The sequence below is a fragment of the Schistocerca piceifrons genome, chromosome 1 (assembly GCF_021461385.2).
Source record: "Schistocerca piceifrons isolate TAMUIC-IGC-003096 chromosome 1, iqSchPice1.1, whole genome shotgun sequence".
Taxonomy (NCBI): domain Eukaryota; kingdom Metazoa; phylum Arthropoda; class Insecta; order Orthoptera; family Acrididae; genus Schistocerca; species Schistocerca piceifrons.
Window position 1 is genome coordinate 525,531,639 of NC_060138.1, and position 24,585 is coordinate 525,556,223.

The 24,585-nt window shown below is 41.3% G+C and overlaps 2 protein-coding genes across 5 annotated transcripts in view; one reads left to right on the forward strand and one right to left on the reverse strand.

The window, feature by feature from the left end:
• LOC124798356 (IQ domain-containing protein E-like) overlaps positions 1–6,668 on the reverse strand; it is a 284,773-nt gene extending 278,105 nt beyond the window's left edge. For all 3 annotated transcript variants that reach the window (XM_047261722.1, XM_047261731.1, XM_047261738.1), the window contains exon 1: positions 6,550–6,668. In XM_047261722.1, coding sequence (XP_047117678.1) covers positions 6,550–6,612 — 63 coding nt within the window. In that variant the 5' untranslated portion in view covers positions 6,613–6,668. The remainder of the gene's footprint in view (positions 1–6,549) is intronic.
• A 71-nt stretch (positions 6,669–6,739) lies between these two features.
• LOC124798341 (U4/U6 small nuclear ribonucleoprotein Prp31) overlaps positions 6,740–24,585 on the forward strand; it is a 77,753-nt gene continuing 59,907 nt past the window's right edge. The window contains exon 1 of one of the 2 annotated variants that reach the window (XM_047261709.1): positions 6,740–6,855. The gene's annotated coding sequence lies outside the window, so the exon portion shown is untranslated. Of the gene's footprint in view, positions 6,856–6,909; positions 6,995–24,585 lie in introns of those variants that run through there. The other variant, XM_047261701.1, reaches the window with a different exon arrangement.

Consider the following 24,585-nt stretch of genomic DNA (forward strand, 5'->3'; position numbering starts at 1 on the left):
CTGAAAAGTCTTAGAAAATTTACAAGCAACACCACTATGAAACTAGAAAGAAAATATGTGATTTTGTTATAATGGTTCCCACAAATAAGCAAGAATTGTAAAAACATTAATAAGTCAGAAATTCGTCGTACAAAGGACATGAAAGTTCAGCTAGTTGTTATGTTAAACTAAAACATGAAAACCAGCAACACAGAATTCTGCTTATACCACCTGTAAATAACAGGGTATTGCACATTAAAGAGTGGGATGATTGTTGGTACTGTGAGTCTGGTAGGACAACACGTTCGTCTCATTTACCTGAAAAAATGTATGGAAGATCAATGACACACTAAGGTTAGATTAAATTCTGATACAGTGGCTAGATGGTTAAAATGTTCATCCTTTAACTGATGACAGGCACTGGTAACAGCTTCTGAATCTGAACCTGTATTTAGAGGTTTGAGACAAGGATTATAAATTGTAGAACTAACGCAGTCATCATAAAGGTGATTTCATCAATTACTCCACATACAAGTCTTCACGAAGGTAGTGTATATTTGAGGTAACATGCAATGTGTATATTGCTGACAGTTAATCACAAGAGACTGCACTTTCAAAATATGTATGAATGAGTCCATGTTTTGCTTGCAAAATAACAGCTGACAAGTTTTAATGTGTTCTGAAGCTAATAATCATTAGCAACCACAGAAACATCAATGAAAGGAATACTGTTGATGAAGAAGGAGCTGACACCACGGGGGGGGGGGGGGGGGGGGGGAGGGTATTATAACTTATGATAGGTATATTGCATTCTCTCTCTCTCTCTCTCTCTCTCTGTATGAAACTGTGGTACTGCAGGTGACATTTGTGGTTTGATTCTTCTGCATATACTTACGCATGTGCGAAATCTGATCTTTCCATGCTAGCAGGTCATAATTCACAATGAAATAGGACACATCTCTTGAATAAATAGTTCCAATGACAAACAACTGAGCACACAGGAGTTCAAGTTGGATGCCAGGAATTGAATGCCACCGAAAATGTGTGAAATGCCATCAGAAGGTATACTACTGATGAAATCTCCTTGGACTTCCGTCCTTGTAGCTGCGTTGATATTCTGCAAAGTTTTGATGGGTGTCCCTCTCACCATCTTCTGGTGAAGTATTGGCAAGAAGATGATGGAAGTGACACTTATTAAAACTTGCAACTTAAGCAAACAGCGTAATCCTTATTCTTACAAAGCCTCATTATGTGCAGCTCCAAGCAAATAAAATGACTTGCAGGTTCCAGAAAGTCACAGCTGGAATGTAAATAATGGAATGTGTAGTGGTAACAATCCAATCTTTAGTAGAGGTGTTAATCAGTCAATAAGTACCTTAACAAGACTGAAAACATTGCTAAGCTTCCAGATAGTGAGCTTCTACAGCTTAACAACACTGTTACAAAACATCAATCAAATGTGAAAGGAGATTGTTACAGATTTATTCTTAAAATTTCTTGCCCAAGACATAATGTACAAAGAATCACCAGGTACAATGAAGGGGAAGTCGCAGGTTTGGCAAGACAGCATTCAACACTAACCTTTACAATAACAGCATAAATTATCTGAGAACATGAATTTTCTTTTTATTTTCCCATCTTCCTTATTCAAGGGATATGAAGATGTTATCCATCTCAGTATCAAAAACTGATTAGAACAATCCTGTACACAGAGGAAACTAAGACAGAAAGTTGCAATTTCAAATACTGGTTACAACCATATTTTTCATTTCCACCAGTGAATTCATCACGTGTGGACTCTGCTCCACTTTCTCCAAGCACTACATACTATCATTCATTCTGCATATCATAGGTGACACACAATCATTTTCCCATCTTCCTTATTCAAGGGATATGAAGATGTTATCCATCTCAGTATCAAAAACTGATTAGAACAATCCTGTACACAGAGGAAACTAAAACAGAAAGTTGCAATTTCAAATACTGGTTACAACCATATTTTTCATTTCCACCAGTGAATTCATCACGTGTGGACTCTGCTCCACTTTCTCCAAGTACTACATACAATCATTCATTCTGCATATCATAGGTGACACACAATCATACAACGGTCAAATGCTTCCTAGAAGAAGGAAGATAAGGGGTTTCATGTTCTGTCAACATCAAGGTCACTAGAGACGGAGCACAAGCTCAGAATGTTTCAAGGATGGGAAAGGAAATCGGCCATGCTCTCTCAAAGGAACTGTCCTGGAATATGCCTGAAGAAATTTAGAGAAGTCAAGGAAACCCTTCATCAATATGACTGGATGTTGATTTCAACTGTCATCCTCTTGAATTTAAGTCCAGTGCACTAACCACTTCACCATCTCATTCGAGAATACTTCCCAGAGGTGGTGATGTGTGTCCACAGCAATGACCTCCATCGTGACAGTTAACCATTCATAAACACTATGAAGATTTATAGTAAAGATACAAGTAGTGTCCTTAACACATTTCAAAAGACAGAAGCTGCCACGTTTCAGATATAGTGTTCAATGAAAACACTGGTTCTCTCTATTTAGAACTTATTCAATGCAGCATTGGGAACAAGCAACTGAAAGATACACAAATGCTTCTGGAAATATACTGTAAGGAAAGGAAATGGGGGGGGAGGGGGGGGGGGGAGGAGGTGGCACTGTTTAGTTGCACAATGCAAATGGTGATTCACTATTTTATTTCCAGTAAAACATATTAATAATAATATAAAAAAGATGCTCAAAAACAACTTGTTCTGAGACATGCATAAGAAACATTGGTATTTATTACTGATGATGGCACACTTGCATTACACGAGAAATAATCAAAATAATTTTTTATGCAAAATTTGAATACCTTCCTCACAATGATGATGTAAAGATCAATGCTGCAAATCAGACTGTATTATGAAAATGTTATCTTTATATATAAAAGTTCTCACTGCGTTTGTTCGTTCTCACAAAACTCGAAAAGTAGTCAGTCTATTGATCTGAAATGTTAACTATGTACATACAAAATATGGGACTAGTGCAGCAGGGGATACACCCCGTCGGCTTTGGACAATGACGTCACAAGTGGCCAATCGAGAAGCGATTCTTCTTAGTGTTGTAGCTCCCTTCAGTGGCTGATAAGTGTTTTTTGGCTTTTTTAAAAAAAAAAAAAATCTCACGAGATAGAATAAACAGATCCACTTTATTAAGCAATCAGTAAAAAAACGAAACTGAAACATAACAGCAAAAGCGAAAATGGGAAACTGCTCTCTGGCGGCTTGTGACGTCCTTGTCCAAAGCCGACGGGTTGTATCCCCTGCTGCACTAGACCCCAAAATATCTAAATTTATATGTTATATACATGTTGAATCACCTAAAACTTGCATCGCAAATATTGTGGAAATGGAAAGCACTGTTGAATGCAGTTTTCACAGAATGGATTGGCAGTCATGGGCTCGAATTAGCCTATAAACAGATTATTTAATACTTAGAATGTGCATTTTTTGTGCAAACACACAATTTTTTAAAAAATGGAACAAACTAAAAGTATGGTAAATTAAAGTCAATGGTGTTTGTTGCAGGATTCTAGTGTGAATCATTTACAAGACACTGTATTTTGAGAAGTTTCCACACTGACGCTTGTTTGTGCCATTCAATCTGTGTAGTTGCTAGGTATGACATTGTTATGTTTGCGTACAGTGTGCTTGTGTATTCCTTGAGAGTGTTGCGATTTGCCAGTAAGTCAGTTAGTGTGTGACAGTCCAAGCAATAGGTCTTGAGTGGACAATGGAATTTACCAATGCAGAAAAAGCCAACACGCTCAAGGTGTATGGTGAGTGTAGAAAGAATGCAGTTCATTCTTGTACGGTGTATCTGGCATGATATCCCAGCAGCTGTGACCCATTTTGGTAATTATTTGTCAACCTCACCAATCAGTTATGTGAGAGTGGTAGTGTAACATGTAGACAAAGTAACAGAGGAAAACAAGTGATGACAGAAGAGGGGGAAACTAATGTTCTGTTGCAGTTCATCCGCATGTTAGCTCTCATGCAATTGCACGAAAAAGTGGTATGTGTCAGGCAAGTGTCATATGCATTCTCCATCAACATGTGTTCCATCCCTATCACATGTCTCTCCACCACAAGATGCGTGGAAATGATTATGATAATTGTGTTAACTTTTATACATGAGCATGAAGACAGGATACGACCATGTATATTATTTAGTGATGAACCACATTTACCAATCCTGGCCAGGTAAAGCACCGAAACTTGCACTATTGGTCTGTTGACAATTCCCATTGGCTTTGTCAGGTAGAACATCAGTGTTCATGGTGTGTAAACATGTGATGTGGGGTAGTGAACCATCAGCTCATAAGCCTGTTTTTCATAGATGGAACACTGAATGCACACAAGTATCATAGCCTCCTAACAGGATGCTGGAAGATGCAAACTTGGAGGAACCTATGGTATCAACACGATCACTGTCCGGCCATAGTGCATGAAGTACTACAACATGTCTTCATGAATTGTTTCCAAGTTGTTGGATTGGATACATAGGACCTGCACCTTGGCCAGCTCATTCCTCAGATATGACATCTGTAGACTTTTTACTGTGAAGAAACCTGAAAGACTGTCTATGACAACGTACCAACCACGCCCAATGATATGCAATGACGTATTACTGTAGCCTGCACAGACATCTCTGCTGCACGTGTGCAGCAGTCATTCCACAGACTGGAAGCATGTACAGCTGCTGCCAGCGGTCATTTTGAGCACAGCTTGTGATGATCAATTGTCTTGTTACTGGTCAGAATCCACGTAACTAATGTATGCACTTGTGTTGCTGAAGAGGAAGACAGTAGTGTTTAACATCCCATTGACAATGAGGTCATTAGAGACAGAGCATAAGCTTGGACTAGGGAAGGATGGGGAAGGAACCCAGTCATGCGCTTTCAAAAGAACCATTCCAGAATTTGCTTGAAGCAATTTAGGGAAATAACAGAAATCCTAAATCAGGATATCAGGATGTGGGTTTCGACCATTGTTCTCCTGAATGTGAGTCCAGTGTGCTAACCACTGCACCCCCTTGCTCAGTAGTTGGGTCGTTCTTTAGTGTGTGTTGCCACAGGTCTTGTTCACTTGTCAGTGTGAGAACTTTTCAAATTACGATATCTCGTAAATTACTCACACTAGAATCTTACAACAAACACCACTGACGTTCTAATCTACTCTAGTTTTAGTTTGTTAATGTCAATAGGCAATGTTCCATTTAAAAAAGTGTTTGTTTTAACAGTACGAACCCCTGACTACCAATCTGTTCTCTTAAAATCACACATCAATAGCACTTTCCATTCTTGCAAAATACCTGCGATGCAAGTCGTAGTACTTAGAAAGTACTTGACCGAATTATTTCAAATTTTTGCGTGTTATTCTAATAATCATTTGGATGAATCTCAAAACATTCTTGACCAATTTACTCCAACTTTTAAATGATATCCTATTAAACATTCAGATGGATGTAAACTATAATTAAATAAAAAAAATACAGGTTTTCTGTTAAAATGACTGTGAGAAAGAAAATGCTCTGCTGTAAAAATGTGCAGGTTTTTTCCTTTGTCACGGCCAGTTTTAACTATGACAGGGTGGAATTTAAACCTTTCATAAATTATTTCCCCCATATACATTCTTTCCCGTTACATCTAATTTTAAACATCATAAACTGTATACACAACAATGCGGAGTTTTGTTTTCTTCCTCGCTGACAGAGAATGTGAAAGTTGTATTTCTGGCATACGAGTAGAATACCAATGCAGAATCTAAATTTGCAGTAACAATAAACTAGGCTCGCGGTCAGAGGGGGTGGAGGATAGGGGTGGAAGGGGAGAAAAAAGGAAATGGACACAGTGGAAAGGAGGAAATGGACAGAGTGTGTGAGCAAGGAGGAGAGATAGTGAGGAAGAGGAGAAGATGGCAGAAGGAGGGAGAAGGAGGCAATGAGAGTAACATAAGGAGATGGACAGAGATTTGGAGTGGAGGAGATTAGGATATACATCCAATTAACATACATATTAGAAACGTGTGCTTTCTCGTTTATTTCTTTTCCATTTAATCAGACGGAGCCACAGCAACTACTGACAGCGAACAGCAAGTGATTAAATAAGCGTAGTGTATGAATTCTATAATGTTGCCATTTATACGCCCATGTTTCCATGATATTAACAGAAATTTGAATTTCTCTATAATTTCTTGGTGTTATTTGCTCGTTACCCGTAACTTTAAAAATTATGGTACATCATTGAAATGTAACAGCGGTAATAAATTTTACTTTGTGCAAAAACTCTAGCACTCGCGCATTGTGATTTCATAAAGTCTACCTCTAATTTAATTCCAGGATTCAGATAGTAACTTCTAAAAATTGCTCGAATTATTATTCGACGTCAACATTCCTCATTTTCTTTCTTTCTTTATTTTTTCTTACTGCAGAATGTATTGTTATATTTGTGTTACGCTAATCACAAGACATCTACATTAATGTGACTAAAATTCGTTTGATAATAAATTACCACAGAAACTTCATACAGCCGTTTTGGTTGCTTTACTATATGTTTATATTTAGGCTTCTTCATTTTTACACTAATACGGTATACACTTTATTAAACGAAGCAGACCGCTTCGTTTCTTCTGATAATCGATAAAGCGTTGTTACGGAATGCTGCCAATAGGAACCCATTGGTGACGGAAAAAAGATTACCATTTTTTAAAAATCATGAGCGAGATTATGATTGACACAAAGCTACTTCTTAAGTATACAATTGGTGCGATACTTGGCCAGTTTCACATATTCAAACAACAGTCATAAAAATGTCAGTGTGAGTATATCGCATTTTAATTTTGTTAGGTTGTACATATTTGTTTTTAAGATCGGCAATGTTCAAGTTAAAGAGTTACACTGAAAGTGAGTGTTGTGGATTAATATTGATGTAGCGGTATATGCACTATAATTGCAAGGTAAGTTTCATCTATTCGTTTGTTTTGATGCGTACCCTCTGTACAGAGACCAGTCGTTCTACCCGTTAGAATTCTGCGATAATCAGCGGAAAACTTGATGTATTCATTGTAAACTGTTTAATTGTGTTGCTTAATATATTGCAAAATATAAAACGGACAACTTTGTTTCCACTCATGATTACAAATGTTACCGTCTTGATAGCACTGTGCTTGCAGCCAATGCCAAAATGAAAGGTTCCGAAAAGTTCTTCCTTGCCAACGCAGATTGTTTACTCCACTTGAAAAAGTTAATGTGTCTATAAAGCCCCCATCTTCCAACAGATATGCAAGAGAAATAACAGTTCGATGACATAAATGCTTAGAATTATGTTCAACTTTTTATTTTACTTGTACGTTAAGTAGTAATACGTAAACTATGTAAATGGTGATCAAATGGTAACAAAAGCATTCATGAATTCAATTCCTCAGACATTACTTTGCCTAGAGAGTGATAGTATGTCTGCAACAGTCTCCCTTCCTGCTCCACCCACCCGCAGATTTTTATTATGATAAAAGACTGCAACAGCTAGATGTTAATCGTGCAACTAATTGGCTAACCGTTTTTCAGGTTATTTCCTCCTTACCTTTCATCTAATTATATGTAATGACACCCTTTTAGATACAGATCATATAATTAACAGAATGGTTCTGTCATTCTACAAATATGTTTCTGTGTAAAAATCTTTACACCATAACTCCAGTATCCACACACACGAGACCTGACAACTCTTAAACAGGAAAAAGGACAGTCATTACATAAATTCATTCCTTCATAATGTTTGTAATTAACTAATTATAAAATGTAGGAAGTGCTCATAATATATAGTGCCACAACAAATCACTTCTGAAAAGGCTGCTCTTCAGAGAAAGCAATATATAATCTCACAAATGCTGTTCTGATATAACTGATCAACAAAAATTACCCTATTGGCACTTCTTGTGATCATGCCTTTGATTGTGTGGATATAAAATTCTACTAGGTTAACTAAAATGTTATGGCATTTAGGCATTCCAATTGCGTTTGTATTTTAACAATATACAACACAGGTTCACATTAACAAGTAATGTCACTGCAGTAATACTAAATTTGGAGTAGATTCTTCACTTGCTTTTGTTATTGATGTATATAGACAAGTGATTTACTGGCGATGCTGTGATTGCTAATAACATAGTTATTATTTGGTATCTGCCTTGACAGATATTGACTGGATGCTCTCAGGCTATCCTTTTTACTACTGTTGTTGGGTTAATATTTGTTCAGCATGCATGAGAATCAATTGTTCAGTATTATGGTCCACAACAAAACCTTGTTTGCCTGTGTCACCCACAATCTTACTATTTGTGCACCTGACATACACAGATAGGTTATGCTCCTAAGTTTCCAGCTAAAATAGTTTTTGGTCTCAATTTATAGGACTTAAAAAATCCTGTGTTATGTATGGTAATGGGTATTCATTTTTCAGATAAATATAAACCTCCCTGAGGCTAGTTAAGATTAACCTCTTTTGAATTTGAAATTTAGAATCTTTGTCACGATTTGATACACATTCTTACACCTGTGTCACCGTTCTGCTGGTTTTATTGCACTTATGAAAGTCTGTCACTAACTTAGCTGTTCTAGGGGCTAATCTTTTCCCATACTTAGCGTATGAAGTACTTAGAATATCCTTTTCCCTTACTAGATTCTTAATTCCTCAAGACATGTGGTTCAGAAGATCAAACATTTGTTGCTTTTTATTAAGAGCTAAATAGACAGTATCATTATTTTTTTCACTCTTAACTATCAGAATGAGAAAACTTCTCTTTGAGTTGGTGTAACATTTGTTACCTACTCCATGCCCCATCACCATCATTTGAAGTTTTTAACACTGTGAAGTGATTGTTTTGGATTGCAGGGTGGTTGTAATACTGCCTGCTTACATCTAATACTTTCCCCTCTTTGGGGAAGTGTGAGGGGGAGTTTGTAGCCTTTCGGCTTTTACTCCCCTGTGTACTTGTGTGTGTGATTATTTCTGTACTTTTTTTTTATGTCTGTGAGATGTGATGTTTGTTCTGTGTGAGTCTGGTACTTGCCTGAGGTTTGGCGAGATAGTTGTAGCATTTTGGGTAGGAGTAGGATTTGGGAATGGGTATTGGGATTTTTCTCTTCGACTTAGTCGTCGAAGATCGTCATGGGGCGATTGTGTTTATCGCGGGACATGTCATACCGACCTAGGGAGTGGATGAGGGCGTTTCCTGACCTGGAAGTACCTTCATAGAAAGCCCTTGCCAGGTCTTGGAAACGCTCTCTCAGGAGTGGGATTTCCGCAGCGGCATGTAAATCGTCAATAGGGAATCCAAGGGGTAAACGCAGTGCCCTCCTGAGGGCGCGGTTCTGCAGCCTCTGGAGAGTGTCCAGGTGCTGCTTCGCCGCGTATCCCCAGACAGGACACGCGTATTCCATGACTGGCCGGATCAGGGCCTGGTATACGTTCACTCCTACTGAGCAGGAAAGGGAGCTGGATGAGTTGAGGATTGGGTACAGGATGGACATTCTGGCGCAGACCTTCCTATGGACTTCGTCTATGTGGGGTTTCCACGTAAGACGAGAGTCCAAGGTTACGCCAAGATACTTGGCGGTTCTGCGCCAGGGGAGTTGGGTTCCGTTTAGGTGAAGGTGGAGGGGGGGGCGTTGAGGAGGTTCGCGCCTTCCGAGCCTACGGGTAATCAGCATCGCCTGCGTCTTTTCAGAATTGATGGTGATTCGCCAGCGACGGGTCCAAGTTTCTGTGTCATCTAAAACCCTTTGTAGCCTACGGATGACCAGGTCCTTGTTCGCGTTTCTTGTGTAGAAGGCTGTATCGTCAGTGTACTGAGCGGTGTGCACCAGGGGGGCCGTTGGTGTGTCCGCAGTGTACAGACTGTACAAAACGGGCCCCAGGACCGATCCCTGTGGCACCCCAGCACGAATACGCCTCTTGGTGGAGGTGGCTGTTTCTACTTTGACAGAGAAAGTTCTGTTCGAGAGATAGCTTTTGATCTGCTTAACTATACTCCCGGGGAACCCTTGAGTGTACAACTTGTAGAGTAGCCCTCTATGCCATACTGAGTCAAAGGCTTTGGCTACGTCTAGTAGCACTATCCCGCAGTAGCCTCTGTGGTTGAAGCCCTCTGTGGCTGCTTCAACCACTCTCATGATCTGTTGTGGGGCAGAGTGGTTCTGCCGGAATCCGAATTGGAATTCCGGCAGAATATGCTCTCTGGTGATATGTTCTTGTATGGGTCTTAGCAGGAGGCGCTCATAGATCTTGCTTAGAGTTGGCAAGAGGCTAATCGGCCTGTAGTGCTGCGGGAATAGAGGGTCTTTCCCTGGTTTGTGTATTGCGACCACTTCCGCGTGTTTCCAGCAAGCTGGGAACTCGCGGGTACGAGTAATCTCGTTGAAGACGTTCGCGAGGTGTTCGATCGCCGTGGGTGGGAGGTTTTTGACCAACTGGTTGGTCACATTGTCATGTCCTGGCGCCTTTTTGGTGGGGAGGGACCTAATGACTTTTGCCACGTCTTCAGGGGCAAACACTGTGGGTTCGTCTTCTGGGTCCTCCTCAGCATTGAGGAAGACGGCCAGTTGACGACGGACCACTCTTTCATGCTCATCAGCCTGGGGTTCAGCCGCTTGGAACTGCTTCTCGAAAGTGTCGGCGAGGGCGTTGGCCTTTTCAGCATGGCTGTAGGCCATATCCCGCTCGCCGTGCAGTGGCGGCATCCTAGCGCGTCTTTTTGTGAATTGTTTGGTTGCTTGCCAAAGTGTGTGATCGTCTACTTTGAGGCTTCTGAGGCGGTTTTGCCATTGCTGGTTTCTATGCTCATTGAGCGCTACCTTCAATTCTCTCTGTAGACGATTGAGCAGCCTCCTTGTGGCCTGGTTTCTGGTTATCTTCCACTCTTATGCCACTCTGTTCTTGTGTCGAATTTGAGCTAGCAAGTGTTCCGGGATCTGTATTTGCGGCGGCGGGCCATCCCTTTGTGGAGGGGTGGCCTCTTCTGCTGCCTGCAGGATGGTCCCTGTTAGGTCTTGTAGCGCTTGTTCTACTGTTTCGGCAGTAGGCGGCGGAGCGCGAGTGATATCAGAGGCGACAATTTCTCGGTATCGCTCCCAGTTTGTACGTTTGTAAGACGTCTGGTACCGTGGGAGTGCTACCCATTCTCCCACGTCGACCTCTAGGATCACTGGGTTGTGGTCGGAGGACATTCTGTTGATCGTCCTCGCGGTCACAAACCCCGTAATCCTCCTAGTGAGAGCTATGTCTAACACGTCGGGCCTGCCTCCATTTTTTGGAAAATGTGTGGGCTCGACTGGACCCCATGTTTCGAAATGGTGGTTGCGCGCTAATTGTTGCAATCTGGCGCCTGCTCTGGAGGTTACTCTAGAATTCCAATCAGGATGTTTGGCATTGAAGTCTCCCCCTATTATGAGTTTGCCTTCAATTTGCCCTAGAGTAGCTATATCTCCCTCATCTATCTGGTCTTGCGGGGGTCCGTAGATTGCAACGATTGTTAGGGGTCCAGTGGCAGTGGTCACTTCCACTGCCACTGCTTCGATTTTATTGGTAGCTGGTAAGAATACCTGGTGGTGGGGGATCCCTCTTTTTATGTATATGGCCACTCCTCCGCCATGGGTTGGCCTGTCTTTGCGATAGGTAACATAGTTGGGGACTGTCGCTTTTGTTCCCGGTTTTAAGTGGGTTTCCCCCATCATGCATATGTCGATGGAGAACTCCTTCATGAGTTCTCTGAACTCGACCTCTTGGTTAACAATGCCGTCTGCGTTAAAGATGCACATTGTCAGGCCTTGGATGTTTGGTCGTCTATCCATGATGGGGTTTTGAAACTACCGAGGAAGTCGCAGAGGGGAGCGACTGCTGGACTGTCGCCTGAAGGGCAACGAGGATCTGTGTGTTCTGCTTCTGGGCTTCCCTGAATTCCTTCATCATTTCCATGACGAGGTTCATGGTCTGCACCATTACGCCTAACAACTGATCCATAGGGGGGGAGTGTGTGTGGGGTTCCCTAGAGCTTCCTCTGACTTGGTGGACCTGGTCGCTGTTGTTGTGTGTTTCCCGGTGTTGTTCTTGTGGCTGTGATTGGTGTTGTGGTGACGGGGCCACGCTTTCATGACTTCTCGGAGGAGAAACCACTTCCGCATAAGTTGCCCTCGGTGTGTCCGGCCTTGGTTTTACCCAGGCCTTGTCTGTGTGTGTTGTTGTATTTTGTTTTCTTGTGTGGCTGGTTGGGTTTGTCGTGTTTTGTTTACGTGTGTGGGGGGGCGGCCTTTGCGCCCTTTGCCTGCTGTGAGTGTCTTTTGTGGACCTCACACCCTTGGTAACCCGCTGTGTGGTTTTTGCCACACAGCGCGCACCTTATTTGTGGGTCCGTGTGCATGAGTGTGCATGTCCTGGTGTCGTGGGCCTCGGCGCACTTCCTGCATCTCACTGGCATGTTGCAGTGCGCAGCGATGTGGTTCAGGCCCTGACACCTGAAGCACTGCACCGTCTTGTTTTTACGGCGCAGCGGCTCCGTGGTGACAGGCACTGCCAGGACCGTCTTAATCTCCCTTTTGTTTTGGGGGATGTCAGGGAGTGTTACCTGGTACAGCGGCCACTTACTGTCAATGCTGCCCATTTGCTGTACTACCTTGACGACGTACCCCCGGGCAGTCAAGTCTGTTTTGATTGCCTGGGGGGACACTCGTCTTGGTAGGTCTCTTATGACTATGTTCCTGTTCCTTGTCTTACTTGTGGGGAACGTGTAGTGAGGTATGTTTTTGGTCTTGAATAGGGTTTTGACAATGTTGTAGTGTTCGAGTGTGTGTACTGTTACTTTTATTTTGTCTCCACCAGCGGGTTTTGCCTGGAAACTGCCTCCCCCGATTTCTGTCTTGAGCAACTCAAAGAGCTCCTCGTAGTTTTGAGGAAACTCTGCGACAATCGGGGGGAGGTGGTGGGCGACTTTGTTCTGTGTTTGTGTTGGTGTTGTGTTTTCAGTCTCTGGCTCGTCAGCAACCGCCTGAAATCTGTTCGGGGTGGGTTCCACTCCCCTGGCTGGCGGAAGCTTCGGCTGGCGAAAAGTTTTCTTCGCCAGCACGAAACCATCCGAGTCCTGCCCGGCTATGTGGTTCCCGTCCAGTGTCGGTGTTTCCTGGTCCCCTCCCAGTGCGGCGACAGGTGCTGTCGGGGGCGCTGGCTCCTCAGAGGGTGTGGAGGTGGTTGGGGTGGGAGTGGAGTGCTTTTTCCCCTTGGAGAGCTTCTCCTTTTTGTCTTTCCTCACACGCCGTTGCTTTGATGTGGTGGACTTGAGTGGGGGGGATTTAAGGTATTTGGAGCGGGTGGAAGGCTGAGACGTGGGGGTGGGTTTGGGGAGGATTTTGGTCGGCAGGCGGGTCATCTGCTTGCCATTTTTCATGGATGCAATGTACTCGGGAAGTGTGCCGGTGGCGTTGGCAAGCAGGAGCGGAGTTAGGACGAGGTTAGGAGGGGCAGGATCGCAAGTACTGACAATGTATTTCGTTGTCGGCGTACTGTGTGAGACTGCGTTTTTAGGTGTGTTTCTCTCCATGTCCGGAGCGGAAAGTGGGGTTGCTGCCAAGGGGGTGCCAGTTACAGCCATTGTTGACACCGTTAGGTGGCCCGGCTGCATTGCTGGCCCTATTCTCCTGGTGGACGCGGAGGTCTGATCGGCGGCGGCGGAAACCTTCTCCGCGGTTCCGCGGCCGGCTGCCAGGTCCTGGCCCACATTTTCCCTATCCTTGGGGGGGGCAGAGCCTAGCTCTGTGGCAGCCGAAGTACTCGAGACGGCCGACGACGCGGCCCGCGGCAACAACAAGACGCGCTTTTTGTCGACAGCGGTAGACCGCTTCGACCCCAAAGCACCACTGGAGCTCGACATCCCGCAGTTGGAAGAGGAAACATGACAATTCTGCTGTCGGGCGTCTCCAAAAATATCCTGCCCGCCGTAAGTCCTTACTGCAGACCTTGATTGGGTCCCGCCGATGCTTTAATAAAAGCAAAGCCGTAGATTCCCCTGGTGTGTCACCCGTACAAGCGGGGGCCTATGACTGACAGTGCGCGAGTCAGAGGAGCAAGCTCAACCCTTGACTGCCACTCAGCGAGTGGTTGTAATAATCAGTATCCTGATTCATGGCTGGAATATCCTGAGCTTCATCTGACTGATCGAGAAAAGGCTTCCATAATTTCTTTGATACCTTTAGTCAGCAGTTGTCACATTTCTTGATGTACCCTAGTATACCACAATGAAAAGAGCAGATCCAGTTGATAGCACTTTTCCAGTTCTTCATACCTGATTTTGGATCATCGTGGCCTTGATTGGGATGCAAACATTTAACAGAATACAGTTTCCAGTGTCTCCACTGTTTCTCACTTTTTGTACCCATTAGCTCTAAATAAAAGGTAAATAATAAAATACTGTAGGCCCTGATTCATTTTTAAGTAAACTAAGACTATGAAGTTGGGTTGAGTACAATGAGTTTGATTTGAATAAAATACGCCTGCAGACCTTCTTTATGTACTAATTTATTCAGTTAAAATGTTTTAAACATCATGTTCTAGTATGTTTTGTGTACATCCTACTGTATATATAGTTTTTAATATATATCCAGAAAATTACTGTATATTACTTTGTATTAGCATTATATTATATTAGGGCAGCATGAGTGATCATTGGTGTATTTGACCCATGAGAGTGCAAAGTTTCGAGAACCAGCTTTATGTAATGAATCTAGGAATTGCATTATTCCTGTTGAGATCATGAAGAAAAGATTAGACCATTTATAATGCTCACAGGGGTGTCGAAGCAATCATATTTCCTCAAGCTCAGTACATGAATGGAATGGGAAGAAGCCTTAATAACTGGTACAATTGGAAGTAGTTCCTAGAGAATGATGTAGATGTACACCAAACATGAAGTTACAACAGAAGCTGAAGTCAATTATTTTCAAAAGTAATGATAAAGAATTACAGTGCATACAATAACTAACTGACAAATCTGCTATTGCATGAATATTTATTTTTCCAATTTCCTATTAGAAACAAAAACAAAAATTTAACTGTGCTAGTAGTGTTCAGTTCATGTATGCTGGGTGCAGCTGCTATGCATTTTTACATTGCAGTTTAGTAAACTTCTCTGTGGCAGTACCTCTTCATAGCTCTATAGAAAGCTATTGCTTTTGTCTACAGCTATTTGCACTTTGCAGTTGCAAGCTGTCAAAAGCACTACCAAGTTTTAGAGATTTTCTGAAGTTGACCCAACTGTTAGGAGTATCTTAGTAATAAAGAACAATTGTATTAAAACTTCATGCATGATGTGACATTTTTTCATGCATCTCACTGTTTATGATGTCATATGTCCTGAACTACCTATGGTAGTATATGATTTTGTATCTGCATTTAGTGGCATATGTGAATACTGTCTGTGAAATTTATTGCGGATAGAGTTAATAGCACGAAAGTTAATAAATTTAAATATGCATGATGCAACAGTTTTTCAAGCATCTCATCGTTTATGATGCCACATCCCCTGTACTATGATAGGTAGGTGGTTTGTACCCTCCACAGCAATTGTTGCCTGACAGTAAGTGATATGTGACTAAGTTTGGTTCAGTTGTTTGGGAGGAGATGTGGAAAACACACACACACACACACACACACACACACACACACACACACACACACACACATTTTTATAATATGCAGTGTGTCCCATTTATCTTGACCACCCTAAATAACTGCTTGTCCAGATGCAAATTACAAAATGTTTCAAGCAAATGTTCTTTAGCCATCAGGGGGACATCAATCAGCATGATTGCCTTCATTGTAGGTTTGTTTTTTACAAAGATATGAAGGTAGGCGAAATGCTACACAGGCAGCGGAACTGTACAGAGAGCGATATCCTGACAAGAACCCACCTTCCCGACAGATGTTTTCTCGTCTTGTTGCGACGCTTCAGGAAACGAGAAGTTTCAGTCCACAACAACACAACCGTCATAGCACTCGCACAGACGAAGCTGTCGAAGTTACTGTTCTCACTTCCATTTCTGAGAGTCCACATATGAGCACACGACAGCTTGAACACGAGATTGGCATTCCTAAAACCAGTGTACATTGTATTCTTACATGTTATCAGTTCCATCCTTACCATGTACACCTACATCAAGAATTGCATGGGAGTGCTTTCCAGAATCATGTACAGTTCTGTTAGTGGGACTCGGGAGGATGACGGTTCAATCCCGCGTCCAGCTATCCTGATTTAGGTTTTCCGTGATTTCCCTAAATTGCTCCAGGCAAATGCCGGGATGGTTCCTTTGAAAGGGCACGGCCGACTTCCTTCCCCGTCCTTCCCTAATCCGATGAGACCGATGACCTCGCTGTCAGGTCTCCTTCCCCAAACAACCCAACCCAACCCTCTGTTAGTGGGTACAGCAGCAAATGCTGGCCAACCCGAACTACTTCTCCTATGTTCTATTTACCGGTGAATGCTCCGTCTCAAACAGAGGACAGGTAAATACAAGGAATGTGCATTATTGGTCCAGCGACAACCCACAGTGGCTTAGACAGGTGGAACATCAGCATCAATGGAGGGTTAATGTCTGCTGTGGGATGCTTGGTACTAAAATTATTTTCCCTTATTTCATCAGTGGTAGTCTAAATGGCACAGTGTATGCCAACTTCCTCAGACAAATTCTTCCTCCTCTTCTGGATGAAGTGCCATTAAGACTCAGAATGCATATCTACATGTACATTTATACTCCGCAAGCCACCCAACGGGGTGTGGCGGAGGTATGTGGTATCAACACGATGGATGTCTAGCACATAATGCCTTGCGTGCACGTCGTGTTCTGAACTGAAGGTATCCTGCCAGATGGATTGGTCAAGGAGGAACTTTTACTTGGCTTGCTTGGTCTCCTGATTTAAGTCCTCTGATCTTTTTTCTTTGGGGATTCATTAAAGATGTTGTCTATCGCAATATTACAACTACTCCAGAGGACATGCAGGAACGTATTGTGCTTGCTTGTAATTCTCTTCAGCAGACAACACTAGAAGCAGTAAATAATTCTTTCATTCAGTGAGTGCACCAGTGTATCGGTGTCCAAGGTCACCACTTTGAGCACCTTTGAATGTTCTACTCCTGGGAAATGGTAAAAGAGTGTCAAAGTCAATTTTGTGTTATGTTTTTACTTGGTTTTCATTTGTTTTCTGACAACTTCAGCAAGTGGAAGAGTTTGTGACCCTAGGCTCAAAGTCAATGTTGTGTAATGTAATTAATAACGTTGTGTTTCAGTGAATGGACACTGTGATACTTTTTTGAATAGGTCTTTAGGAGAGGAAATGAAGTACTGAATAAAAAATGCATGGTGCCATTTAAAAAAGTCATACCGCTGTTCATATCTTTGTAAAAATGAAGGCAATCATGCTAATTGATGTCCCCCTGATGGTTAAAGAACATTTGCTTGAAACATTTTGTAATTTGGTGCCATTTAAAAAAGTCATACCGCTGTTCATATCTTTGTAAAAATGAAGGCAATCATGCTAATTGATGTCCCCCTGATGGTTAAAGAACATTTGCTTGAAACATTTTGTAATTTGCATCTGGACAAACAGCTATTTAGGGTGGTCAAGATAAATGGGACACCCTGAATATGGCTATCTGAATATGACAACTGGAATTCAATAGTAGGAAAAGGAAGAGAATGAAATATTGTAGTTGAATATGGACTTGAGGAAAGTAATGAGAGGCAGCTGCCTGGTATATTTTTGCACAGAGCATAATTTAATCATAGCTGACACTTTAAGAATACGTGGAAGATACCTAGAGACACTGGAAGATTTCATATTAACTATATAATGGTAAGACAGAGAGTTTGGAACCAGGTTTTAACTTGTAATACATTTCCAGGGGCAGATGTGGACTCTGACCACAATTTATTGGTTATGAATTGTAGATTAAAACTAAAGAAATTGCAATAAGCTATGAAATTAAGGAGATGGAACCTGGATTGACTGAAAGAACCAAAGATTGTTGAGAGTTTCACAGAGAGCATTGGGCAACCACTGACTAGAATTGGGGAAAAGAAGAGGGTCTGTATGAGGGAAATTAACTGGAAGGCAATGTTGTAGAAATGGTTGTAGGCACGCAGTCCAGAACAGTGAGACTGCTACGGTCGCAGGTTTGAATCCTGCCTCGGGCATGGATGTGTGTGATGTCCTTAGGTTAGTTAGGTTTAAGTAGTTCTAAGTTCTAGGGGACTGATGACCACAGCAGTTGAGTCCCGTAGTGCTCGGAGCCATTTGAACCATTTTGTTGTAGAAATGGAAGAGGACATACATCATGATGAGATTTGGGGGGGGGGGGGGGGTGTATGATACTGTGAGAATAATTTGACAGAGCACTGGAAGACCTAAATTGAAACAAAGCTCTGGGAGTAGATGACATTCCATCAGAAGTACTTACAGCCTTGGGAGAGCCAGCCATGAGAAAACTCTTCCATTTGGCATGCAAGGTGTATGAGACAGTCGAAATACTGTCACACTTCATAATGCCAAAGAAAGCTGATACTGACAGATGTGAATATTACCAAACTATCAGTTTAATAAGTCGTGGTTGCAAAACAGTAACACAAAGACTGGGAAAACTGGTAAAGGCTGATCTTGGGGTTGATAAGTTTTGACTCTGGAGAAATGTCGGAACACACGAGGCAATAGTGGCCCCACGACTTCTCTTAGAAGATAGTTTAAGGAAAGGCAAACCTATGTTTATAACATTTTTAGACTCAGAGAAGGCTTTTGACAATGTTGAATGCAATACATTCTTTGAAATTTTGAAGGTAGCAGGAGTAAAATACAGGGAGCAAAAGGTTGTTTACAACTTGTACATTAACTAGATGGCAATTATAAGAGGTGAGAGGCATGAAAGGGAAGCAATGGTGGAGTAGGTAGTGAGACATGGTTGTAGCCTATCAGCAATGTTATTCAATATGTACATTGAGCAACAGTAAAGGAAACAAAGTAAAAATTTGGACTAGCAATTAAAGTTCAGGGAGAAGAAATAAAAACTTAGAGGTATTACCGATGACATTGTAATACTGTCAAAGACAGCAAAGGACTTGGAAGAGTAGTTGAACAAAATGGACATTGCCTTGAAAGGAGGATATAAGATGAACATCAACAAAAGCAAAACAAGGATAATGGAACGTAGTTGAATTAAATCAGGCGATACTGAGGGAATTAGATTAGGAAACAAGACACTTATGGTTGTAGATGAGTTTTGTTATTTGGCAGCAGAATAACTGTTGATTGCCTAAGTAGAGGGGACAAAAACGCTGACTGGCAATGGCAAGAAAAGCAGTCTGAAGAAGAGAAATTTGTTGACATCAAATATACGCTGATCAGCCAGAACAATATGACCACCGTCCTATTATTGAGATAAACCCATCCAGGCAATAGCAGTGTCACTTGGCAAGGAATGACTGCTAAAACACACACACACACACTGTGCATATAGTATCAGTGAGCAAGCTGTCTGTGTGTAGAATAGGGAAGGCAAGCGATCTACCTGGGTTTGCTGAGGGCAGGCTGTGGTGGCCCAGAGGCTCGGCACAAGCATTTTGGAAACTGCGTGGCTTGTTAGGTCTTTGAGGAGTGCCTTGGTGAGTGTCTGCAATATGTGCCGAAACCAAAGTGAAACCATGTCCAGACATTGGTGGATTTGGGCGACCACCCCTAAATACAGATGTCGGATGTCATAGGCTGGGCAGGCTGGATACCTTCTTGATCAAGTTGATGAGAGGGTGTGCATGTGTCATCTTCCAGACGAACAGTTCCTTGACACCTGTACTGCGGGATGGAGACAAGCTGACAGTGGCTCCATTGTGCTCTGGGGAAAGTTCATGTGAGCATCCATGGCTCCATTAGAGCTTGTACAAGACACCGTGACAGTCAAGGAGTATTATACACTGGTTACAGACCTCATACACTTTTCCACGACAATCACGTTTCGTGACAGCAGTGGCATTTTTCTAAAAGACAGTGCGCCATGTCACAAGGCCAGGAGTGTGATGGAGTGGCTCGAGGAACACAGTGGTGAGTTCCAATTGATGTGCTGTCCCCACAGATCTGAACTTGATCAAATACATCTGGGATGTGACTGAGAGCACATTCTTCCCCTCCCAAAATTATCAGGAATTAGGTGACTTGAATGTGCAGATGTGGTGCCAACTCTCTCCAGCGACCTACTAAGGCCTGTTTGATTCCGTGCTACAATGCATTGCCACTGTTATCTGTGCCAAAGGTGGACATACCAGCTATTAGATAGGTGGTCCTAATGTTCTGGCTGATTGTGTATATGTAAGTGTTAGGGAGTCTTTTCTGAAATTATTTGTATGGAGTGTAGCCATGTATGAAAGTGAAACATGCATGATAAAAAGTTTAGACAAGAAGACACTAGAAGCTTTTGAAATGAGGTGCTACATAAAAATGCTGAAGATAGGTGATTAGATGATTCAGAAGGATGTAAGTTGTAGTTCGTATTTGGGGCGAAGAGGCTTCCACAAGGTAGAGTAGTATGGATAGTTGCAAGAAACCAGCCTTCGGATTGAAGACAACAGCAGCAACATGGATATCTGTGAGCACAACACTGAAAAAACTTCCATCCAGCAGTAGAATAAAAGATACAATGAAAATTCCATACTTTTTAATTGGTGAACATTCCTTACAATATGAGGTGCTAAGAAAAATCAGTGCCCAGTACTATACTTAAAAATTAATCTCTTTTTTAACCTCTCCTTTCTACTTATTCAAATTTGATCAAAGGCAAATAGAAATTTGTAGGAAAAATATTTTTCAAAAACATTGGGTGGTTCTTCAGATTGAAACCCAAAATAAAAAAAATGACGTGACCAAAAGTGTTAGACTTTACAATACTGCCCTATGCCATAACTTGGACAGTATGCTAATGTTAAAGTAGTATAGACCTTAGTTAGATAAGGGGTCCAAATGCATCCGTTTCAGCTAAAGCCAGAATAATAATTGAACAGTCGTACAACTACTACGCAGTAAGCAGCTGGCATAATCCGTATCACTTCAGGCAGGGGCGTTACCTTCATAGTCTCGGTTGTAATTGAATGTAGCATATGTTAAAATTCATGGGTAAGTAAGAAACATGTATTTTTTGTTTTCTGCAAAAAAATTTCTGCCCCGAGATATAGGCCTTAAAGGTGGCACTGCAAACACCATTTTGAAGGTGTGAATTTCGGAATTTTTTTTTTTTAAATGCTGTATCTCTGTAACAGTTCTAGATTTTTATTTGAGCTTTTTTTATGTGAAAGATATTTGATTTATGATTACAATGTTATCCACCATTTGGACATATTTGTCATGGTTCTTTTATTGTTGCCTTTTGATTTTTTTCTATAATTAATAGAAAATAATTTTGTTTTCAAAAAGGCCAATCCAGAAAAGGTAGATTTTTTTCCCTATTGAATAGTACCATGTAGTACCATATTCTCTGTAAAGGAGAGCTTCCACTTTCAAGTTGGACAGGTTTTATTTTAAAAAATCATGTTTTTTAACTTTCAAGGGTAATATATGTCTTCACTGAAGTTGTTTCTTATTAATTTCTTTGTTACAGTATTTATTTCTGTTGTCTTTGTTGCAGTTACTTCTTATCATTTTCTTTGTTGCTGTTATTTCTTTTCATTGTTCCAAATATTTCTTACACTTTGTTGTAGTTTCTTGTTAGTTTCTTTGTCGTGCTTGTTCATTGCAGCTTTCTGTATTGCAGTTGTACAGTGCTAATTTGTTTACTGAAGAGGCTTCTAAAAAAACTGAGACCATTCAGTGAGATCTGTGTTTTCATGAGGAATTTGCCAATTGGCGTAGTTGTCGTGTGTTTTATGAAAAGAACTGTTTGAAATGTCTTCTGATTGGGGCCACAGGAGAGTAAAGTATGCTGACTATTTGCATCTCCATAAAAAGAGTGATATATGAGACAAACAAAAAGCAGGCTTTGTTCAGCTTGGGAATAAGCATTCTCATTTGAAGACTCTGTTTCCAAGTGAAGATGTTTCCAGTGACAACTTTTTGTGTTCTAAATGTTTTGACAGAATAACAACAATGATAGTATCTGAACAAGATGAAACCTCCACTGGTGCAAATGATGCAGAGTTTGCATCAGTAGTACTACAGAGGTAGGTGTTAGTCGTGTTAAGAAACCGTGGTAAGTGGAGTTGAGTCATAAGCTCTGTGCGTCAACAAAGCGCAGAGAAATTACTAAAGCTACGTATGAATACATTACAGTAAAACTGACCACACTCTTCAAAGTAGAAATTTCATGTTCAGACAAAAATGAACCAAAGCACTCTTGCACCTCTTGCCAGGAATTTTTCACAACTATCAGTTCAGCTGTTGAATATTGTGCATTCTACAGTGAAAAGGTGCAAGTTGTAACTATTATTCCAGAGACATTTTCAAAGAAAACAATTTTGAACCACTTTCCATCAGTATCAAGGTACATCGTAAACAAATGAAGAAATGTGAGGTCTGTAAGAAGAGTCTTTGGAAGACCAGATCCCTATTAAGGTCATCCTGTAGAAGCAGCTCAAGTTCAGATAGTACAGTCATTTTATCTGGAAGATAAATGGGACTGTTCTTGCCAGAGTACCAACAAAAAAGACACTGCAACTGTAGCAGTTGAAGGTCAAAAAGTTGTGAAAGTGAAGAGATACATGACTTCCAGTATTAAAGAAACTTTTGCAATTTATGAGAGCAACTCTATACAACTTCCCATATTGGAATACCAAAATTTTATGCACTACGACCTAAGTGGGTAGTTCCACACCCACCTAGAGATGTCTGTTTATGTGTGTACTGTGCGAATTTTGAACTTTGTGTAGTAACTCTAAAGAACTTACTGGAGCATGTGACATATGACACCTTGGTTGGGCGTGTTATGTCATTAGTAGTCTGTGACATAAAGTGAGAGACTTGTTTGTTTCAAGAATGTGGTGACTGATGGGGAAAGGGAAGATTGTCTTTACAGACACTTGGCCAGGAAGATATAGCAGATAACTCTGCAGAAATTTCAGATGCACCATGGGAGGAAAATAAACTAATTAAGAAAACTGTTGCCTTTGACAGTTTCATTGATGAACTTGGTAAATGACCAGTGAAACCAGTAACACGTCAATATCTGAAGAAATTGCAACAACAACAACAACAACACATTGCAGTCTAAGTGAAAGAGTTTGTACAAGCTGAAGAACTATGTTTAGTGCTTCACTGTGGTTTTGCTGAGAACTGGTCTGTAATTCTCCCACAAGAAGTACAAGAGTATCATTGGAGTAATGACCAGGTTTCAATTTTTATGGGAGTGACATATTTTCAAAATAAGAACACAAGTGTTGCAGTTATAAGTGATGACACAGGACATGACTCAGCACGTGGTTTGCTAGCAATGTGCAAAATTCTTCAACTGCAAACAGGGGCAGAGAAGATCATCATTATTTCTGATGGTGCTCCTAGTCATTTTAAAAATCGTTACCAGTTGTTTGAATTGAGTAAGTTGCTTGTGCCAACTGACTGGGTATACAGTGCTATTGGTCACAGAAAGAGGCCTTGTGATGTGGTGTAGGCAGCCTGCTGAAGCTCCGTGCTACAAAATATAATCTTTCTAGACCAAATGGAGCTGTGATTCAGAATGATGAGGATTTTACGAGAGTCGTGAAATCTTACATATCCACACCCCTCATTCTTTTGTCCAAAGAGGAAATTGAAGAATTCCGTGAGCATAAAAAAAGAAGAATGGTCCAAACAAACTACTCCTGTGAAAGGAATTCAGAAGAAATTTTTTGGACTTGAAGTGATGATGGGTGAACTCATGTTGCATACACTTTAAAGAGCAAGAAAAAAGAAATTTTGTTCGTTTGGTCAACACCTCTGTTAAGATTGCAATTTTAATGATTCACCTGTTAAGTGCTGTACCATCAGAGAGTAAAACAGGCATTTTTGTTCAGTTGTTCTGTTACACCTTTCAGTTTAATAAAAACCATCTAATAGTTTTTAACTTAATGTGTGTTATTTTATCATTAGAAACTGAAATATAGCAGGTTATGGGCCCAGGTTTGTTTTAAATAAACGGAACCTGCGATAAATACTTGCCCCAAGTAAAAGTTAAGCTGAGATGGCAATTGAAGTGGAAAAATGTCATATTCCTTTATTCGATGGAACGAATTTCAACAACTGGAAATTCAGAATGGAAATTCTCTTTGAGGAACTGGAACTATTACCATTTGTGCAAGCGAATTATCTCACAAAGGTGGAATTTGTCACTGGAGAGGAGAACATGCAGCATGCTGCAAAGGAAACACGATTGGCTAAAATGGCTAAACAAGCTCGTAAATGTAAGTCTCATCTTGTTCAACGCATTGCCGACTAGTCACTTGGAATACGCGAAAGATAAGGTAACTTCTTTTGATTTATGGACCTCTCTGTGTAATACGTTGTAGAGAG